The sequence below is a fragment of the Cyprinus carpio genome, chromosome B17 (genome assembly GCF_018340385.1).
Source record: "Cyprinus carpio isolate SPL01 chromosome B17, ASM1834038v1, whole genome shotgun sequence".
Taxonomy (NCBI): Eukaryota; Metazoa; Chordata; class Actinopteri; order Cypriniformes; family Cyprinidae; genus Cyprinus; species Cyprinus carpio.
The window spans coordinates 16262735-16284332 of NC_056613.1; the positions used below are offsets into that span (position 1 = coordinate 16262735).

The 21598-nt window shown below is 34.8% G+C and overlaps 1 protein-coding gene across 1 annotated transcript in view; it reads right to left on the minus strand.

Annotated features, from left to right (window-relative positions):
- The window catches only part of LOC109062573 (leukocyte tyrosine kinase receptor-like), a 45165-nt gene extending 26748 nt beyond the window's left edge, over nt 1–18417 (minus strand). Inside the window, exons 1-4 of the mRNA XM_042742530.1 lie at nt 18182–18417; nt 2822–2908; nt 1029–1178; nt 695–920 (exon numbers count right to left, since the gene is read on the minus strand). Coding sequence (XP_042598464.1) covers nt 695–920; nt 1029–1178; nt 2822–2908; nt 18182–18236 — 518 coding nt within the window. The 5' untranslated portion in view covers nt 18237–18417. The remainder of the gene's footprint in view (nt 1–694; nt 921–1028; nt 1179–2821; nt 2909–18181) is intronic.
- Nucleotides 18418–21598: the final 3181 nt, after the last annotated feature.

The window sequence follows — 21598 nt, forward strand, 5'->3', positions numbered from 1 at the left end:
GCTCAGATCCATATAGCCAAATGCAGAAAGTAAAAGTATATTAGCTACATCATGATCATACAGGCTCGTTCCAAATTGCATTGCATCACCATCTATTCCTAGCTCTCTGTCAGAACCAATTACGCCAAAAGAAACATCAGGTCCTACTTTTAGAAACAAAATGCTTTCATCCATCTTCTGCGTGTTGTGCCCAGCATAAGAAAATCAATAGCAACTTCATCTCCATAACAAAAGTCTTTTGGTTGGCATTCGTTTCTTGTGGGTACAAAATGCTGCTTTAAACTATTCTGTGTGAAAGTAAAGTGCATATGTCATTGCTCTTTTATTTACTTTCAAATTAGGCACTGAAAATGTATTTTCTCATTTTATGATCTGTCATGACATCACCATTATATTTAGATACTGCCTGTGTGACATATATATATATATATATATATATATATATATATACACACACACTCTGTAAAAAAGAAGCATCCATTTTCAGGATAATGTATTTTAAAATAATTTTGTAAAATCTAAATAAGCTTTACAGATGGAAAAGGTTTAAACAATTTTTATTCAATTCTTGTTCAATAAACTACAAACAATTTTCACACATGCATCTATGAAAGTCTTTAAGACAGGTTTAAATGTGGTAGGCAAATAAGGTCACAGTTATAATAACTTAATTAAATATATATAAATTTGTCACCTGGCAGTTCCTTGTTCGTTGATTGTAAGAGCGATTGGTTTGATGACGGAGTGGTCGGTGTGTTTCACAAAGGCAGATATGTTTCCTGAATGTGGTTCCGGTTGGAAGCGAGCGAGACGAAGACGACACAGTGGCCCACTGCTGAGCACTACAGGACTGGTCAGGTGGAAACTACATCTGCCAGCAGCGAAATGAGTTGAGGTGGGCTTTAGTAACAGAAAATGACCTGTTGAAAGACAGAAAACTCTTACTGGACTGCCAGTGATTATACAGACAACTGATGCATTGAAAAAATGATCAACCAGCTATTATATAAAGAAGCTATTATCAATACCTTCTGATTTTCCAGTGGAATAATCTTTGATTGGATGGACTCCCCATCTATTGGATCTGTGTTGCTGTGGTGATGTGACATACCAGTCCCCTCCAGCACTCTGATTGGATAACATCCACGAACATGGAGATTCAAAATCACAGAAGGAAACTGGGGAAGGATGAAGTAACACTATATTAGGAGGTTAAAGGGACTCGAACCGCAGTGGCAAATAATGACTTAAACTTCAAATGCAGGACCAGCTTTAATAGATGTACTAATCAAAATAGAGAAAAGATTGATACATACGTATCAGTAACACGCAGGCATATTTGGATTAAATAAAACTGAATAAGACTGCATGGAAACATAAAACATTTTACCATGAGTATTTGTATAGCGATGGACATCCTTTGTAATATTAATATGCCGAAAGGCTATAGGGAAAATAATTCTTACAGCATTTAGCTACTAAATCTAGGTAGTAACTGATTTCATGTAATCTGTATTACATAATCCAAAAATTAAGTACTTGTAATTGGATTAATATACATTTTAAAATACTTGTAATCAAGATTGCAGTTACTTTTTTATGGATTACATTATTGCATATTATTTACACAACAGCAATAATTCACAAATTCACCAACTCTTTTGTCATCTGATCCTCTTTTAGGTAATATATTTTTATTTGAAGTACCCCTGAGATTTTAAAATATTTTAATAATGAAGTATCACATTTGCATGTTCCTGGCTTTCTGACATTGTTTATGGTCACATGACATGCACGTTAACAAATAAACTATTGAATTTTTCAGTAAGTGTTTTATATTGATTCATTTTTACCTTTATTTGCTTTAATTTAACATTAATTATTAGCTTTTCATTAAACTCATAAACTCCCTGCAGTTCCTTCACAAACCCAGTTTGGGAAACCTTGAAGTAATTTAATGTTTAATGCACTTCATGTTATTTTTTATTTCACAATAACACAGAAAATTGTTCAAAAATCCTTCTAACATGCTGATTTGGAGCTGATTTAGTAACTTTTTAATTATTATCATCAATGATGAAAACAGTTGTTCTGCTTAATATTTTTGTGGAAACTGTGACATTTATTTTTAGGATTCTTTGATGAATACAAAGTTCAAACAAACAGGATTTATTAGAATTTCTTTTTCTTTTTCTGTAACATTATAAATATCTTTACTGTCACTTCAGACCAATTTATTGCACCCTTGCTGAAAAAAGTAGTATTAATATAAACATATACAATGAATTCCCTAAAACTGCCCTTTCAAATATTATCTGTCAGTAATTAAAATGGGGAAGAAAAAAGCAACCCTGTTTGTAAACAGATTAGGCCTAAAGAAAATAAAAAAAAAGTCTTTTTCTCCCTCCCCCTCCAAATAAAGTACAAAAAAAAAAAAAAAACTTCACAATAAAATTAAATAATGGTATGTCAGTTTGGACAAGAGAAGGAATATCTTGAGGGCTTTCTGTTTGTCATCAGGCATTCCAGTGGAAAAACACAGACAAGTTGTCTTTGGAATCATGTAAGGCTATTGATGAAGAAAGACCGCAATGAGGGAAACCTCAAAAAGCCCCTTTGACATTCCACCAAAACATCCCAACGGGAAGTGCCCTGGGTGGAATATTTAACCAGATCAATGTTTTTTCTCTGCTCAGTGTGGTGACTAAAATGACAAACTCCATTTAGGAAAAAATACAGTGAAACAAAAAGGAAGAAAACAACTGCAAAACAACTGTTGAAGGAAAACGGAACAAATAAATAATCAGTGATTTACACTCACTGTCTTCTACTGGACTGGAAACGAGAGGATTTGGATGCGCTGGATCTTCTGCTGCTCTTTCCAAAAGAGCACAACTGCTCCTGACAACTGAGGAAAGACGAGAAGAATAAAGGTCAAACACACCATCAGAGAAAGTCCTTGTTCTTTTATGACATGATTTAATAAATAATAGGACCAGTCAGTTTTAAGAACAGTGGCTTCAAATGAAGCCTTTATATGAAAGAATCAACATCTTCGACTGAAGATCATTGAGCCAAAGAAGACCCAGGAAGCTTTATGATGTTTTATGATCTGCATAGTGGTTTACATTACGCACAGTTCTTGTGTTTTATCAATGAAGCATTTATTTAGAACAGCTGGATGCAGTGCTGAGTGTTCTAACAATCAGCAAACATTACTAATATATGTACGTACTTACGTGTAAAATAAATATTTAATTAAAACATAAAATTAAATATTAAGCAATATTTATTTATTTATTTATTTTTTACCTACTTCAGTCTTTAGTCACTAAAGTTTGCCTCCCTAAACCAACAGAGCTGTTTCTTTTCACTGGATTGTGACTTGACTAAGGCAGGCCACATTTCAAGTTATGTAATTTATTATAACAGCACTTTAAAAGAAAAATAATAAAATGTCAATGTTTCTTCTTGCCAATAGTGGCACATTCCAGGGAAAAAACCAAACAAACAGAAAAAACCTTTTCATTACAGGCATGAAGATAGTCAGCATTTGGTTTTAGGCATTTTACCGCAGGACATTTTATTATTTTAAGATCTAGAGAGGTTGCCATAGCAAAGCAAAAGCAGCCCGTTCCATTATTAAAACAAAAATATTTGATGAAAGTTGATTATCAGAGCAATGGCTCATTATAGTGTGCCAAAATCAGCTCTGTAATGAATATGCTTTGCCAATTATGACCCACATTTACACAATCACTGGTGTACACTATTCCAGTCATGTCCCGACCTAAACCAGATCTGTTTGATGGGGTTTAATCTCCTTCCACTAAAATATTCCCTTGATTTCAATGGTGTCAGCTGTATTGAGTTAACAAGAAAAGCTTCTGATCGAATACTAATGAAGATGGGAAGCCATGAAGAAGGATTTACAAAAACATATCATTGACTTTAATGTTCAGGTTATTAGACGAACCAAATACTGCACAATCATCCTTTTTGTGACATTAATGATATTAAATAGAAGATATGCTTGTCATATCAGATAAGTATGCCAATCTTTCTAGAAATATCTGTCAATCTTTTGAACAGCTGAGGCACTTGAGATTACTAGCAAGCCCTGAGAAATTGAAAAACTGTAAACAAACTTTTGGAGCATGTGAAAAATATTTCTAAAGCCAATAAAATGGCAAATGATTCATACAAAAACAAATTCCTTGACCAATCAATGGTCATGGTACATTCTGCACAAGAGCAAAACACAAAAACAGTGCTATTCTAAATCAAACCGATGATGTAATAACCGATGATATGAGTGACACAATGCTTCCTTTTCATCTGCATGTAGGGAAATAAACAGCCTGAGAAGATACTTAAAAAGAATCAATAAGGCAAATTTTAACAACAAAGGGAACTACAAGTGTGTGTGTGTGTGTGTGTGTGTGTGTGTGTGTGTGTGTGTGTGTGTGTGTGTGTGTGTGTGTGTGTGTGTGTGTGTGTCTAAGGACTCAAATGGTCAAAAGGTCAAGATTCACAAATGCTCAACCACAGCCCTATAGCCAATGGGGAATTTGTCATGTGATAAAATCATGTGATTTACAGCTAAATATACAAATAGACTGCTGTTGCCAAAAGTATCATTATGGCAAGGTTGGCTAAATTTCAAGCCTCATAAAAATTTACTGCAAATTAACATCCTATTTCCAGTAAATGGCACAAAAAAGGATCTATATTCACCAGATGAAGTACAGGCAAGAAAAATACAAGAAATCCCCAAATACTTTAAACTTAACTAATAATTAGTCAACAAATATTGACTAATGAAGACTGATTGCACTGCAAGTTGCAGTTTGACTGTATAAGTGCAAAGGTTTCTATTAGTACTGCAAAAAAAACAAAGTTCTGTTTACAAGTTCTAGGCTGCCAGTGTATAACGAGTAGTTCAGATGAAGAAATAGTTGCTAGATTTGTCAAGTTCTGCCATGTCAGTGATACTGAATCTTTGAAAGATATTCTAGTGTTTAGTTCAAACACAACTTTCAAGAAAAATTGTATTTACTTCAGTGAATATCAAAGTGGAGACGCATACTTTAAAGTCTTCACTTCAAAAAAAAGTATTGAACATTTCTACCATTGGCTAGGCCTACTTTCCTCAACATGCAATATTGGGACTTGTTACACAATATACAGGTTGCAAAAATATAACTATAGATGCTTCACCAATGTTCAAACAGTAAAACAATTATGAAAAAAAAAACAATTCATTAAAAAAATTTTTTTTAAGTCAGACTAAAGGCCATGACACAGGAGGTTAACGTTAGGCTGTCAATGAGTTTCTGTCAGCAGTTTTCAGTGTGTTCCGCACCGTCGGCACTAGTCGGACCCTGTCGGTGGCTTTTTGTCTGATTGAACATGTTGAACTAAAACGGATCACTCTGATGGACTGTTCAGCTCAGCGAACCAGTGCACATGAAAAAAAACTAACAAAAGTGATGAAAGCGAGTAAATAAAGTCAAAGGGACATACGAAAGGCTGTTCTAACTTTACATAAACTAACCTAAGCATTCTAATACATGTATATTTTCATAACGACACCTGCTTTACAGTTCCTCTCAGCTCTTCTGCAGTCTCAGAAGAGATATGCTAGTTAGCCACTGGCTTTAGTTATTGCAGTGTATTCAAGTGCAATTTTTTAGTTCAGACGCACACTAACGAGGCAACAACACAGTTGGATTTCGTTGCCAGTACTTCTTTAGTGTTGGTTTGATTTGTCAAATACAATGTGGACCAGACTTATGCTGATATGAATGTGTTGATAATCAAAAGTTTGGCTCTGTGAGATGAATTTCCATCCAGTTTGCTGATTTATTGAAGTTTGAATGTGAAATAATGAATATCTGCACTACTGTGAGGAGCCAATGAACCATGAAGAGTAAACCATGCTGGTTTTTCCACTGAAGGTTAAAACTAAGAAATCCTGAGCCATTAAGGAATCTCTCATGTGTAATTCTATACTCATTTATAATAGCTCAAGATTTTAGTTGTAACCTCAAGTTAACCTGCTTTTATCTAAGGGGTCCGTCCATCAGCAAGAGCAACTTATTTGCACTTATTTCACTCTGCCAAGAGAGCAATCTGTGTTTGATTTGCATGCGTGACAGTCCTCTGATTCGTATCCAAGTGGTGAAGCATGGCATCTGGCCTACCTGTTCCGCCCAGTTTAGGGCAAAAGACGAACATCTGACAGCTGGGCTTCGTTAAGCGCACACTCTCAGAAGAGTGCTGTCACTCCTCACCAACATGATACACACCACAGCGTACCCAGCTGACTCATTTGCTGAGAGAGTGCCCAAGTCTGCCCAAGCCTTATCCTACTCTTTCTTCCTTTGAGAGGATAATGTCGACACTTAATTCTCTCTATTTTAGCCGAGAGGCATACAGGCAATCCTCACCACTAATGTCTGATGCTGTGGAGGAGCTGAGACATTCAATGTGGGTTTAAAGGGATCACACATTTTGATCTTCATATTATGTATCTAGGAGTTAGCTTATGAAGCAAGCAAAGTTTTTGCACCAAAAAAGTTCAGATTTTTGTAATAATTATCATTTTTCTTCCTTATATTCACTTTCTGTCAGAAACACTCCATTTCAAGAAGTGTTAACTCTTTGAGAAACACAAGGAAGCGGCCACATCTGTGATTAGCTACACTAAGCTTAGCTACATGCTAACATTGGTTTAATTGAAATCAAATGAGTTTATGTTTATGTAGCATGTTTCAAATCAGTCACTTAGGCTTTTGAAAATCTGATTGCGTTATCCTTAATAGAACTCAGGTATTTCATGCAATTCTTTTTTTATACAGATATTAATAGTATGTGTATATACAGTGGTGTGAAAAAGTGTTGGCCCCCTTCCTGATTTCTTATTTTTTTGCATGTTTGTCACACTTTAATGTTTCAGATCATTAAACAAATTCAAATATAGTCAAAGATAACACAAATAAACACAATATGCAGTTTTTAAATGAAGGTTTTTATTATTAAGGGAAAACAAAATCCAAAACTACATGGCCCTGTGTGAAAAAGTGTTTGCTCCCCTGTTAAAACTATGGTTTAGTTCAATTTCTCTAGCCACACCCAGGCCTGATTACTGCCACACCTGTTCGCAATCAAGAAATCTCTTAAATAGGACCTGCCTGACAAAGTGAAGTAGACCAAAAGATCCTCAAAAGCTAGACATCATGCCGAGATCCAAAGAAATTCAGAAAGAAAGTAATTGAGATCTATCAGTCTGTAAAAGGTTATAAATCCATTTCTAAAGCTTTGGGACTCCAGCGAACCACAGTGAGAGCCATTATTCACAAATGGCAAAAACATGGAACAGTGGAGAACCTTCCCAGAACTGCAGGCCTCACTTGCCTCAGTTAAGGTCAGTGTTCATGACTCCACCATAAGAAAGAGACTGGGCAAAAATGGTCTGCATGGCAGAGTTCCAAGATGAAAACTGCTGCAGAGCAAAAAGTACATAAAGACTGGTCTCAGTTTTGCCAGAAAACATCTTGATGATCCCCAAGACTTTTGGGAAAATACTCTGTGGACTGACGAGACAAAAGTTGAACATTCTGGAAGGTGTGTGTCCCATTACGTCTAGCGTAAAAGTAACACCGCATTTCAGAAAAAGAACATCATACCAACAGTAAAATATGGTGGTGTTAGAGTGATGGTCTGGGGCTGTTTTGCTGCTTCAGGACCCAGAAGACTTGCTATGATAAATGGAACCATGAATTCTGCTGTTTACCAAAAAATCCTGAAGAAGAATTTTCGGCCATCTGTTCGTGACCTCAAGCTGAAGCAAACCTGGGTTCTGCAGCAGGACAATGATCCAAAACTCACCAGTAAGTCCACCTCTGAAAGGCTGAAGAAAAACAAAATGAAGACTTTGGAGTGGCCTTGACCTGAATCCTACTGAGATGCTGTTGCATGACCTTAAAAAGGCGGTTCATGCTCGAAAACCCTCCAATGTGGATGAATTACAACAATTCTGCATAGATGAGTGGACCAAAGTTACAGCGCTGTAACAGACTCATTGCAAGTTATCGCAAACGCTTGGTTGTCACTTTTCCCTTAATAATAAAAACCTTCATTTAAAAACTGCATGTTGTGTTTACTTGTATTATCTTTTACTAATATTTAAATTTGTTTGATGATCTGAAACATTAAAGTGTGACAAACATGAAAAAAATAAGAAATCAGGGCCAACACTTTTTCACACCACTGTATATACAGTAAATGTGTGTGTGTGTAACCAGCTCAAACCAGCTGCCATGCTTCAAAACATACTGAACGAGCATACAGTATGTTGTTTTTTTCAACAGGGGCAGTTAAGAAAAAACATCTTACAGTCTTTTTTGAGACACTCCTACCAACAATACAACTGCAGTAGCTTGTGCAAATGAGCAAATATGTGTTTCATAAACAAAGGTCAGAATCAAGTTCATAAACAAAAAGCTTGAAAAAGAGACATATGTAGGCTAATAATGAATGTAGCAGCAACCGCCTATCTCGATGTTCATAAGCCACTATTGCAACACTAAACCAGGCTATCAGCACATATTTTCACCAAAAATGTAGCTTAATTGGAGCACTTAGCGAAGATCACAGAACATGCTTTTGGGTTTGTCTGGGGCTTTGAGGCAGTGTTGAGAGCATAAAGATGTGTTGCTATTTAGATAAATAGAATAGACACAAATTTAACTAATCACGGAAAGAATTTGCTCTGATACACTAAGAACCATCTGATCAATTTTTGATTTGAAAATCCTAAGCATGGCTGCATTTACAGTACTTGACCATTACATACAGCAAAACAGTAACATTTTGATGTATTATTACAATTTAAAACAACTGTTTTCTATTTTGGTATATTTAAATAAAAAAAAAATGCAATTTGTTATTATGATTGTTATTGATGCTGAATTTTCAGCAGCTATTACTCGTGATTTTTCAGAAATCATTCTAATGTGCTAACTTGTTGCTCAATTTGTTATTATTATAAATGTTAAAAGCCCAAATGTTAAAAGCAAACAAAATAGCCCAACATTATAGCTGACTTTTAGTCACAGATTGTGTTTCGTTCTGCATCCCTAAAGGAAATTAGCTGATAATGATGTGCATTATGTTCAAACTAAGCCCTACAATGAAGAACATTTGACTTTTAACAAAAAAAATATGGACAGCTGTATTAAAGAATGAAGAGTGAGAGTATGCAAGCTCACTTATCTGAGCCCCCATTCATAAGAGGCAAATCAGGCTTTTGGCATTTGCAAAAAATTTACTCGCATAATTGAATTTTTCTTGTAATTGGTTGCAGCTAGGGTCAAATTATCAGAAGTAAGGGGTTTTAAGATATATTTCATAGTAGGGGGAAAAACATCCTACCCCCTGTTTAAACCCTCAGCATTCACTTCCTGTCTGTACAGTTCTATTATGCAGGGGACACTGATAGAAAGCAGGGAGTTACTCTGCATCCATTCTTTTGGTACCTGTAAAATTAATTTCATTTTGCACAGGTCCTTACAGATTTATCAGGAGAACATGGAAATGTGATATCTCAGTGAAGCAAGGCACAACATATCATTGTGGGCTTTGCAAAGACGGGCCAGCACAGCAGTTAGTATGAATGCTGTGGCTCACCAAATGTTAAAAGCGGCAAACGAATTCAAGAGAGAAAAGATCAAACTGAGTTCTTCTAAGAATTCTTAGAAAAAGAAAGTCTTTTTCTGTCTGAACCTGAAGACATAATCAGAAAAAACATGACATTCAAACATTGATGCTGACAAACTGAAAGCAGCATTCATTTAGTTTTTCAAAATAATTCAGTTCAGGCCCTACATCATCTATCATGGGATTCAGCTCTGCTTGGACTAAAATCAATTAGAAGATTAAAAAAATAGCGGTACTAAACACACGAGAGCAGTTGTGTCCCTTCGCTTTGGAGAGAATCTGTTTTCATTCAGTCTTTTGTCCTGTTGCCAGATCACTGCAGAAAAGACTCTCTAGCATTTATATGGAAGATCCATCAAAGTTAAATGTTTCGAGCCTTTATTCTGACTGATCAATTGTTTGTTATTGTAAGGAGCATATACGTAGATAGCACATTATTAACATGATAGCAAGAAAAAAGCTGAAAATTCAACTTTGCCTTCAAAGGAATAAATTACATGTTAAAATTGTAAATATATTTTAAAAAGTTATTTTAAACTAACAGTATTTCACAATATTATAGTTTTTTTGTAATTTGGATTGTAAGCATAAGAGACTATTTTTGAAAACATTAAATCTTAACAACCACAAACTTAGTGTATATTATAACAATGTATATTTGTGTATCACATCAGGCCTGAATATTGTTTATTTTTAATTATTTATATTTATATATTGGGATCAGTAAGTTTTTAATATTTTTAAAGACGTTTCTTATGCTCATCAAGGCTGCATGTATTTGATTAAAAATACAGAAAAAACTGGGATATTGAGAAATATTATGGCAATTTTAAATAACAGTTTTCTATTTTAACATACTTTAATACAAAATACAAGTGCAAAGCTAAATTTTCATCAGCCTTCACTATAGTCTTCATTGTCACATGATTCTTAGAAAAACGTTTTTGGAACTTAATCATAAATAATAAATCAGCATATTAAAAAGGATTTCTAAAGGATCATGTGACAATGAAGACTAAAAACTGGATTAAAACTGGAGTAATGGCTGATGCAAATTCACCTGCGCATCACAGAAATAACTTATATTTTAAAGTATATTAAAATAGAAAACCATTATTTACAATTGCAATTGTATATTCTGTAAACTGTTATGTATATGCATGTTTTCTAATTAACATTTTTAGAAAACATTTACATTATTTAAAACCTGCTCTGAAAGGTTTCATTTATTTGCCAATTTAAGTTTATATGTTGTTACGTTTGTGTTACTTCTGAACTCTCCTTTTCCAATTATTGAATAATCTATAAAACTCTATGAAAAAGGTTACTGCTAATTACTTCTGGGACCCTTATCAGATTTAATACCATTGAGAGAACATCACTTGACACAGAATGTTCCTTATAATCATTCAATCATTAACTAGACCATATCTAAGCTGCTGATAGCAATCTACACTGCCAGATGTCAAAAACATCAAGTGATTCATGGACTAATCGTATAAGGTTACCATGTTTGGGTCAGTCAAACCAAAGGGATTTACTGTTCTTTCTGATGTGAAGGATGTATTCAACACATCTTCACTGAACAGGAGTGACGCAACAACAACATTTCAGATTCAACTGCTGCTCTTAAGAAGCCACAGGTCTAAAACCACCTTAATATTGATTCACTGAATGTCACAAACCAAATGTCAACAACAAGACAAAGTCAAAACAGTCTCCTGACAGCATCAAAGGGAGGAGATGTCTACTTTCACAAGCCCAGCTGGACTGCTGCTCCACGGGAATCAAAGTGTTTCATTAATATGTAGTAGGTGTGATAGACATTCAGGGACACAATAATTACAGGCTAATTGTGTGTCGCTGGCCCTCTTGAGACTGTTTAGATGGACCTTTTGTGAATCTTAGGAGCTCTTCAAGTAGCTGCCACTTTCCATGGTACACTTTGGTGACCCGTTACCTTTTTAGAGACACGAATCCCATGTTGTTGTACAGTGAGAACTAAACTATTTAAACCACTTTTTAAACCACTATGCAAGACAAAATTGAGCATAATATGGAAAGAGTTAACAAATCAAATGACTTTTATCCCCCTTTAAGATGGGGATTTTGGCCTTTGTGGAACCTTGCTACAGATTTTCTCCCATGACAAAAATGAATAAATAAAAATCATTCAAATGTGATTTTTGTGCAAGATTGTTTTGATTTTCTCCCCTTAAAAAAAATTTAACATACATTAAAACTATACAGCATGAAGGGTGTAAATAGTCTCAATTCCATTTTTTTTTACCATTAGTGCTGACTGAATTTGCTAAGCTCAACCATTCAAACCTGTAAATCAAAATGATCAAAGTGATCAAAAAGCCTAATTTTGGTATAATTTGCATCCCCATTCTATCACCTTTCCAGGCTTTTTTCTCTGTTAACTTTTATAGTTAATGCTTATTGCTTTTTAAATGCTTTTTGTGAAGCGTTTTGCTTTTTATTTAATAAAATCATACAGCTTAGGGTTTATATATTTAAGTTCAGTATTATAAATTTAAATTTTGTTAGTGTAGGGTTTAAAGAATTTCAGACTTAAAAATGGATAAGAAATACGTACATACTCTGCTATTGTGAAAAGTAAATAGAAAATAAAACATAAAAATATATAATGTGCATATTTTATATAAATAAGTGTAACCTCAAGAGGTTTTTCTAAAGGCCCTCTACAGATTTTTTAAAGGTTAAGCAAAAAAGAAAAAAAAAATGTTTAAAAAAAAAGTTTCAGGCTTCTATTTGTATTATTTGGCCTTATTTTTGTTTATGTATGCATATGGTCAAAAGATGAACAGACAATCAATGCAATTTGGGCACGAGCCAGAGATAATAATGATCTCTGACAGCTTAAAATAACTGTGACTGTGAACCGTTTATGTTGGCTATGAGCACAAATACTCTGCTTGCAAGTGACGCTGCAGTGATGTGCATTACAACACACTTACTGCGCCTCTTTAATGTTTGATGCTAAAAGCAAACACTTTGATCTGTGTTTAGAGATTCAGACCTGTAATTACTGGACGATTATGCAGCTACCTTGGCAAAGGAAGTCCATTTCACCAGACACACAGTCATGCTGAGCACCACTTATACATGCAAGCACCCACTTCACTTCCACAACTAAAACCTTCTTTAAGTCAAAGTCGACATATTGTCATTTCAGTAATTCATGGTGTGGGAATAATAAAATGCAGTTTCCTCGGAAACCATGGTGCCGACATTTAACACTGTACTTACAGCATACATTCGACAAAACAATGCTGAAGCTTTTCACAAATTATATTACTGTCACAATAATGTCAGTCACCTAAGGCTATATCGTCACTGTTACTATGGTTTCGTGTGTCAGCGGTGTCTCATATGTCAAACTGCAAACAACAAAAAGTAATGATGAAATTGCTCATTCAAAATGTGAGAAACTGATATGAAAAACATGACAAGGCTGAGCTGTTTTCTCCATCATCGCAAATTCAGGTAGACTCAGGAAACTAAAAAATAAATACATAAAACACCTCAGTTGAGCTTCCTAAACAGCAGCAAGAAAATTGGAGACTTTTGTCAAGGTATGCTGCCTCTCAGATTTTTTCGAGAAAGAAAAAAAAACTATGGAAGTCAATGGCTGCCGCCAACTGTTTGGTTACTCAAACTCTTCAAAATATCTTTTTGGGTTTGGAACAACTTGAGGGTGAGTAAATTGGATTTGGGGAGAATTATCCCTTTAATCCCACACATTTCTTAGGCTATATATTTTTTTCTTTTGTCTGTAGTGATCTTATCAGTGTCTAATTCAGTGCTCAGATTTGTCTGCAATCAAAAGCCAGAGATTCAATATTAACGCAAAGCATTTCAACACATACATTCTTATAGCTCTATATTTGCATCTATGTCACCAATTATCTAATTTGTGTTCCTTTTTATTTCTTATAACAGAATTTATAAGAAACACAAGACAAAAATTATACTTAAATAAGATAACTTTTTTTTTTCAGTCAACCAATGTTTTATCCAAAGTTACTTACATATAAGGAACAAAAGCCAAAAATAGTCAAAGCATACAAAGGCGGGGTCTAATTAAAGGCTAGATTGTAACAGGTTAGAGCAGAGGTAAAGTGAAGATTTTTTCTCAAGGGCCTTGGTTTAAGGTTGTAGAGAGGTTAAGTGCTTGCACATGTGTTTCCATCAGGGTCAAAAATCCACTTTTCTATAAAGGGCTAATATTTGCCCCAGGAATTGATTTCCTAGAGAATTTTTACCTTTGTGAGGGCAGGTTTAATAATGACCTTCTTAAATGTATCTGTGTTTTCGTTTATGTTAAATTCTAAGATGTAACCACTTGCTTCAGTCAGTTAATGATTCAATCTTGCTTCAATCTTGCTTCAAGGGTAGAGACGTGTTTATTAGTTGTTGAACTACTTTTAACTTCTGTGCCATGAAAATCAAGACTGTACATTAGTTATTCAAACTGGGAACCAATTTCAGTATATACAGAAAAAAAACAGAGTCTCATGAAACCTCCACTCCACCCCTGAACAACTTAAAGGGATACTCCACCCCAAAATGAAAATTGTCATTAATCACTTACCCCCATGTCATTCCAAACCCGTAAAAGCTCCATTCGTCCTCGGAACACAATTTAAGATATTTTGGATGAAAACCTGGAGGCTTGAGACTGTCTCATTGACTGCAAAGTAAATAACAGTGTCAAGGTCCATAAAACGTTTGAAAGTCGTTGTAAGAATACTCCATCTGCCATCAGACGTGCAATCTGGGTTATAGGAAGCAACGGGAACACTTTTTGTAAGCGAAGAAAACAAAAATAACCCCTTTATTCAACAATTCCAATGGTCAATGGTCTCCTCTGTGTTTTTCCATATCACCATATGCTGCGTATGCTCTTCTGTATCAGCCGCGCCACAAGGATGCGCTGTTTCTACGTGTATTTAGCTTTGATTTGAAAGAAAACAGCACATCCAAAGTCGTTATTTTTGTTTTCTTCGCTTACAAAAAGTGTTCCCGTCGCTACATATAACCCAGATTGCATGTCTGATAGCAGATGGAGTATTCTGACGATGACTTTCATACCTTTTCTGGACCTTGACACTGTTATTTACTTGGCAGTCTATGGGACAGTCACAGGCCTCCAGGTTTTCATCCAAAATATCTTAAGTTGTGTTCCAAAGATGAATAAAGCTTTTACGGGTTTGGAACGACATGGGGGTAAGTGATTAATGACAACATTTTTATTTTGGGGTGGAGTATCCCTTTAAGCACTCTCACAAAAACACCTGTTATAATCACTGGAGCTGTGTACGAAAAGTGTAGAATTCATCCAGTGAGCACGCAGTGAAACAAAACTCATTTTCAGCTGTGATAATCTAAAATTCTATGTTTGGCCATTGTATTCATATGCTAAACAGAAACATATGTGCAAAAATATGTAAACAGAAGTCTGATGCAACATGAGCAGATTTAAATTTAATGCTGCAATAAACAGTTTTCAGAAATGGCTTCTTGAACAAGACAAAACATAGGGCAGGATTTAATTTGGTTCATTGGAATTGATTGGCTCATTGGATCAGTGTTATTTACTATTTCTGAATCTCAGGTGAGTGACAGGCTGCCGGAGTGGGGGGGGGTGAAGTTATTTAGATTATAGATTATGAGGGCACATGAATTGAAAACAAATAATGACGTGCAAAGATACATTTATAATAAACAATATTTAATACCTTTTTAATACCTTACCTAGGTGGCCACCTCTCTAGATCATCTCCCATTTAATTCAAATGACCTTCTAAAAATAGTCAGCTACAATTTGCCCTTATAAAAATAATTTTATAACATACTGTATCCCTTAATTAAAGCGTTGGTAAGAATACAAATGTAGTAAAACTCAGGTGCGACCTTGCCATTTAGGTCAATACATAATCAGAAATATGGGGGGTGGAGTCCAACATTCTGCTAGTATCCGCTTGAGACGGCCTAATGCATATTTCATGTTGCTTGATCTGGCAAGCTGTAATTTGATTGGCTAGCTTTATGCTAGCTTTGGCTTTTACCAGTCTGTCTCCCTTTATTTATGCCTATTAAATAATCAGTACTTTTGGGTGGATGGAAATTGTGGTTATAAAGTTTCCACACATTCCAATTCATTTTTGGGATGTTTTTTTATACAGTCACAGACCAACACTGCTGCACTGTTATATGAGGGTTTTTTTCTTTCTGATATGTCACTATTACATTATTATATCAAGTGAAATGTTTCACATAAATCCACTGCGAAATGTGTAAAACAAAAGAAACTTTTTTTTCCTGATACATGTCTTTTGGGTGGTTCTTTGTTATCACAATAATAATCTATCTTCTCATTCAGCATGGTTAGAAAATCTGCCAACAGAAGAAATGTAAAATAAATGACAATGCATCTGAACAAGACTGAACTTGGATCATAACTCTTACTTCTTTTCTAAAACAGTGACATTCACAATCCCTAGATGGTTAAAAACCCTCAAGCTGACAGGGCAGACTCATAACACATGATATCAGAGAACTGCTTTCTCTCTTTATTGTTCATCAAAAAAGCTGAACATATTAGTATTATTACATACTGTAGTTGTTAGTACTCTAGGTCATTCCTGAGTGAGTCAGAAGTTATTTCATTTTGCTTGGGAAAAAAAAACCCTAAATAGATGAAAACTGAAAAGAGAATAGCGAAACCACTATAGAAAAAGAAAGGGAATGTAAAAGGCTAGAGGCAGTATTCACCTACATACTTGTACATGCTTTGAGTTACTTAAAAAGGGGGTTCCAGTTTTTCCTCAAGACTGACATCTGCGCATTCAATTTTGCTAAAAGCTCCGCTGAACAAAGGAGGGCAGAATTACATACAACTGATTGTCGGTGTGTGCCAAAAATATTAAAAACAAACAAACAAATGCATAAATAAATATGTTAGACAGATAATGTACGTACTGAATACTAAATTGCCAGATTGCTGAATACTGCAGAGAAATGACGTACTGTCCAACATGAACCAAAACTGCTCATGTGGACCACTCTTTCCAGATTGCTAATTAAGTGAAGTCTGTTTGCTATTACATAAGAAATGACCTTATAAAAGCAACACACGCATTATATAAATCATACATACTCTTGCCATACTCCCGCCTAATGGACAACAAACACGAGTTGATAATCTGTGATGCTGATGAGGTAATTAAGCAGGACAGATGAGTTACTAATGAGAAGGATTAGATTAAATATCACATCTCGTAGACCCAAACCAACAGACACATTAGCATATGCAAAGCCCTCTTAAATTAGCGTCATTTTGTGAATTATGTCCTTCAAAGTATTGGCTGAATAAATGGATATATTAAAAACACACTGGCATATGTTTAGACAGGAGTTAACTATATAATTAAGGTAGATTTTATGTTGAATGGGATCTTTATTTTTATTTATTTTTTATGTAAACGTAAGGTCAGGAACGATGCCACATAATTTGAATATTAAGTTGATTCATTACAATATTTTTTGGCCAAAATGAATTGTTTCATAAATATTCCACAGTTTGAATTTTGCTGTTTAAATGCAGAGCCCATAAAAGTAAAACAAAGCCAAAACCAATTATTAAGCATATTTAATTAACTGTATCTTATTTTTTTTGAGCATACAGAAACTGACTTGTGGCAATAAACACCCTTAAACATATTTAGTGGAATAAACATTGTGACAACTAGCACTGTTTTTTTCTATATTGTTTTCTATATTCTATATTTGCACATTAAATGCATTCTAAACATCTGTTCTGATTTCAGACTGAATGTTCAAATGGCCTTCTATAAGTCACATGTAGAACATGAATTAAAAACAATAATAAAAAATATTTTGGAAAGCAAATAGCTATTTGTCCTCAATTTAAAGCTCCTTTTAATTTTTAAAGAGAAACTTGTACTACAGAGAGTTTGTCTTTAACTCAGCAAAGGTTGCCAAGAACAGATGAATCTCCCCAAGCCTGCTCAAATCTGAGGACAATTAGTTCTTCCCCATATACTCTAACGCTTAAAGGGTACTTTATTTAATTAGTATGACACCACAAATTTAGCCAGCATATTCTGAGATGTCAAAGGGTTTAATGCATCGGAATAAATTAACTTGATTTCAAAGTGCTGATGAAATCTGCGCGGTTAGCATCTTTCCTTAAAAATCATTATGTGGAAATCCGCATACATGTGTTTGCCAATTGACCCTAATCGAAGAGAAATTAGCGGTTTCACGATTCTGTTTCTCATGACATCAAGATGAATTCATTTGTAACCATCAAAGTCTGAAAACATTTCTATCAACGTCTTGTTTGAGCATGTTTAACGTCGCCAGAAACCAGCAGGTCAGAATTTGTTGCAAACACTTAGCTTACCTGTGAAGATGAAAAAAGCAAGTTTTAAAAAAGTTTGTCGAGTAAAATAATCCATGGCTCCTTAAGGAAGGATCCTGGAGATAAATACTTAGTACTGTTAGTCTAATTTCTGTCAACTTTTATTCCTGGCCCGGGAAAAAGCTCAATAATAACAAATGAAGCGTATTTTCGTTACTATCCAATTCCGTCTTCCGTCTCCTGCTTCTCGCGCCTCAGAGCTGCTGTGATTCATTATGATGCTGATGCTGCAGCGTCTCTCTCTCTCTCTCTCTCTCTCTCTCTCTCTCTCTCTCTCTCTCTCACTCACACTCTCTCGCTCTCTCTGCTACTGGTAGGTCAGTCTCTTACGCTACATTGGGTTAAAGGTGCAGCACTCAGTAATTTTTTTGCAAATTACACATTTGTTTTACAAGTCAGGCTTTCCATATAAAGAAATGAATAGTACATATAGGCCACTGGTGTTCTAAAAAAAAGCCAATTCTTTTTACTTGGAGCAGGTCACCCTTTCCTAAAGGCCGCCATGTTGACGTCACATGACCGGTTGTGTCAGTATTATGCAAGTATTAATTAATTTGATTGTACTTTCCTAAAAGAGACAAACAAAAAAGAAAAGAAACAAAAAAAAGAAAATATGATTTTAGAGCATCACAACAAGGGCTGTTGCCAGAATTGGAGTTATTGTGTTTCTCTGTCATGTGATGGAGCATGTGTTTGACATGAGTTTCTAATATAGAGTTTAGATTCGCCTGTCATCCCTCTAGAATAATGATGGGACGTTTGGCATTTAACCTTTCAGTTCACTTCCTGCTGTAGACGTTCTGCACATAACTGACTTTTCAAAGGCATTATTATCTCTCAACCAAAACTAGCCTATTTTTTGTCCAAGTTCTTGTGTACTTCCATATTTCTGTGTGGAACACACAAGCATAAGAAAAGTATGAGATAATGTTTTGTAGATGTAATGCACTAAAATATATGCATTATGTCCTCAGTTCTGTGACAAAGCAAATATTAATTATTTGATGTATACCACTGAGAAAAATGAACATAAAAGCATGTAAATAAATAAATCATGTAGTAAAATGATACATTAGTGTCCTGCAGTGTCATTCCTAAAACGTTCCATTAGATTTATTACTGTTACCATATATAGTAAGAGAACTTACGGTTAAAAGGTTTTTAATGTATAGCATTTTTACAGTCTCTTACAGTTAAAATAACAATAATTCTTTACAGTGTAATGACATTAGCACAGCATCATTGCTTAAATGAATTAAAATCTTAAATGAAGCCAAAAACAAGGTTTATTTCTCCAACCCAAATTGTCCTTTATAATACACAGAGAGGACAGAAAATGTAATGTCTGACCGTCAGCATTCCAGCCCATGTCTACTGAGGTCTCTTTTAAAGTTTGATTGCCAATTAAAACTGCATGATTTGTCAGACAATGCATAATTCAGTGGCAGATACATGTTTGAATTTTATTGCATTATGCTTTGTAAAACCTCAGCTATTCTTAGAAACCTTATTCACTTATTACTGGACTCTGTCCATGGTGGAAAAATAAAGAGAATTATATAATTCCAAGAAAGCATATATATGAAGAATAGAAAGACTGCCAACCCAACATAATAACATGCTCATAGGTCAAAGAGAACATGGTGCTAGCAATGCCAATGCCATGGGTTAAATCCCCAGGGAATACATGAATTCAAACGATGTATGCTATCGTATATGCAACATATGTTTGGATAAAAGCATCTGCCAAATGCATAATGGTAATGTAAATGTCATTAGATTATTCCTTTAGTGGATTGTTTTCATGTAATTGATGATAAACAAAATCATTGACACTAAATTTGATAAAGAATTGACATGGAATTTAAACATACTGATTATTAAGAAACAAATAAAAAAATGTATATTCAGCATTCAGCGAATAAGCAGTAAGTCAAAGCACAGTGCTTCTTTCAGCACATTAAACAGCTCACTCATTACTCCAGTAGTGTGCTTCAGATATATCTGTTGTGTTAGCAGTATAATATATGCTGAAAGCACTCAATCACTTGACCCTCTCCAAGCCATTTAGCTGCTTGTTATTTACTGCTCAAGGAGAGATTTTGCAAAGAAAGAAAAACTTTCTGGCTTGTCTTTAAATCATAATGTACAGCTGCTGTAAAAGCATTTCCTAGAAAATGCAAATCCGTTATGCTGTATTTTACATATTTTGACCACCGTAAACCCAATAAGCAAGTCTCATTTTGAGAATCATTTACCGTTATTATGTGGTGGGTGAGTACGTTTTCCTTTCATTTTTCTGTATTGTGTCATTTTTTACAGTATGCCACTGAATTTTTTCAGCAAGATTCAGAGGACAATCAAAGCAGCACACATGCATTCATATTTTATATCCTTATTTTAACTCTGTGTCCTAAAGGGTTTGGCAGTAAGAATTTTATGTAATACAGTTTCTTTGTTTGTAATAAGGCTGAATCATCCCTCTCAGGTCAGTTATTAAATTTTATCCTTTCCCAATAATTGTAAAGCCAGCCTTGGGCTGCCATATCACAAGCAAAAACTCTTCATGAGCATCAGTCAACTCAACAGATAGGCCCGAGATGCTTTCATGTCAATCCCATATTTGTTCTGCAGAGAAAAAATATTTTCTCACTTGAGAAAATAACTTAATGACCAGAATATATTTTACATGAAGAGTAAGTGCATGCACTGACATGTGTCTGCTTATATTTCTAAGTTTAGCTTCTGCAATATATCCGTTCTCATAAAGAACAATTTCCTGTGATTTCATACTGGACATTATGAGTCCTCCTGCAAGGCTAAAGAAAGTAAATAGTTATAGGAAACTATATCCTGAAGCAGAATATCAGGAATTTTCCTGTAGTTCTACAACATAAATGAAACAATAATTTGCACAATATTGTATCCTTATGTAGCAACATGCTAACAACATTTGTGAAGCACACAACAGTTTCCATTATTCCATTACAAAGATGTGTGTGTGTGAGGTATGACTGTCTGTCATTTATGTTGTAGACCAATGCAAAAGTTTCTTCAAGTAATCTTACCAACAGACCTTATTCATCATTTCTGTCTTATACAAACGGAGCAGCTCCATTATAGATTAATCAGTCAGACACTCCTGTCACAGGTTTCAGAGATTGTCTTTGTCAGTTCAGCTCTTCATGTATAATTTAAAGTTGATCTCATGGGTAGCTGTCTGCAGGTGTGTGTTAACATCTCCTCCACTGACCTTACAAACTTATGCTTATTCAGCACTTTATAAAGTCAGGTTTTACTCAGCACCTTACAAACTTCACCATATAATGTAGTCAGCACCTTTTAGGCTCATGCACATACTATTCTATTTCTTATTTTAAGTTCAGTTTACATGTAGAG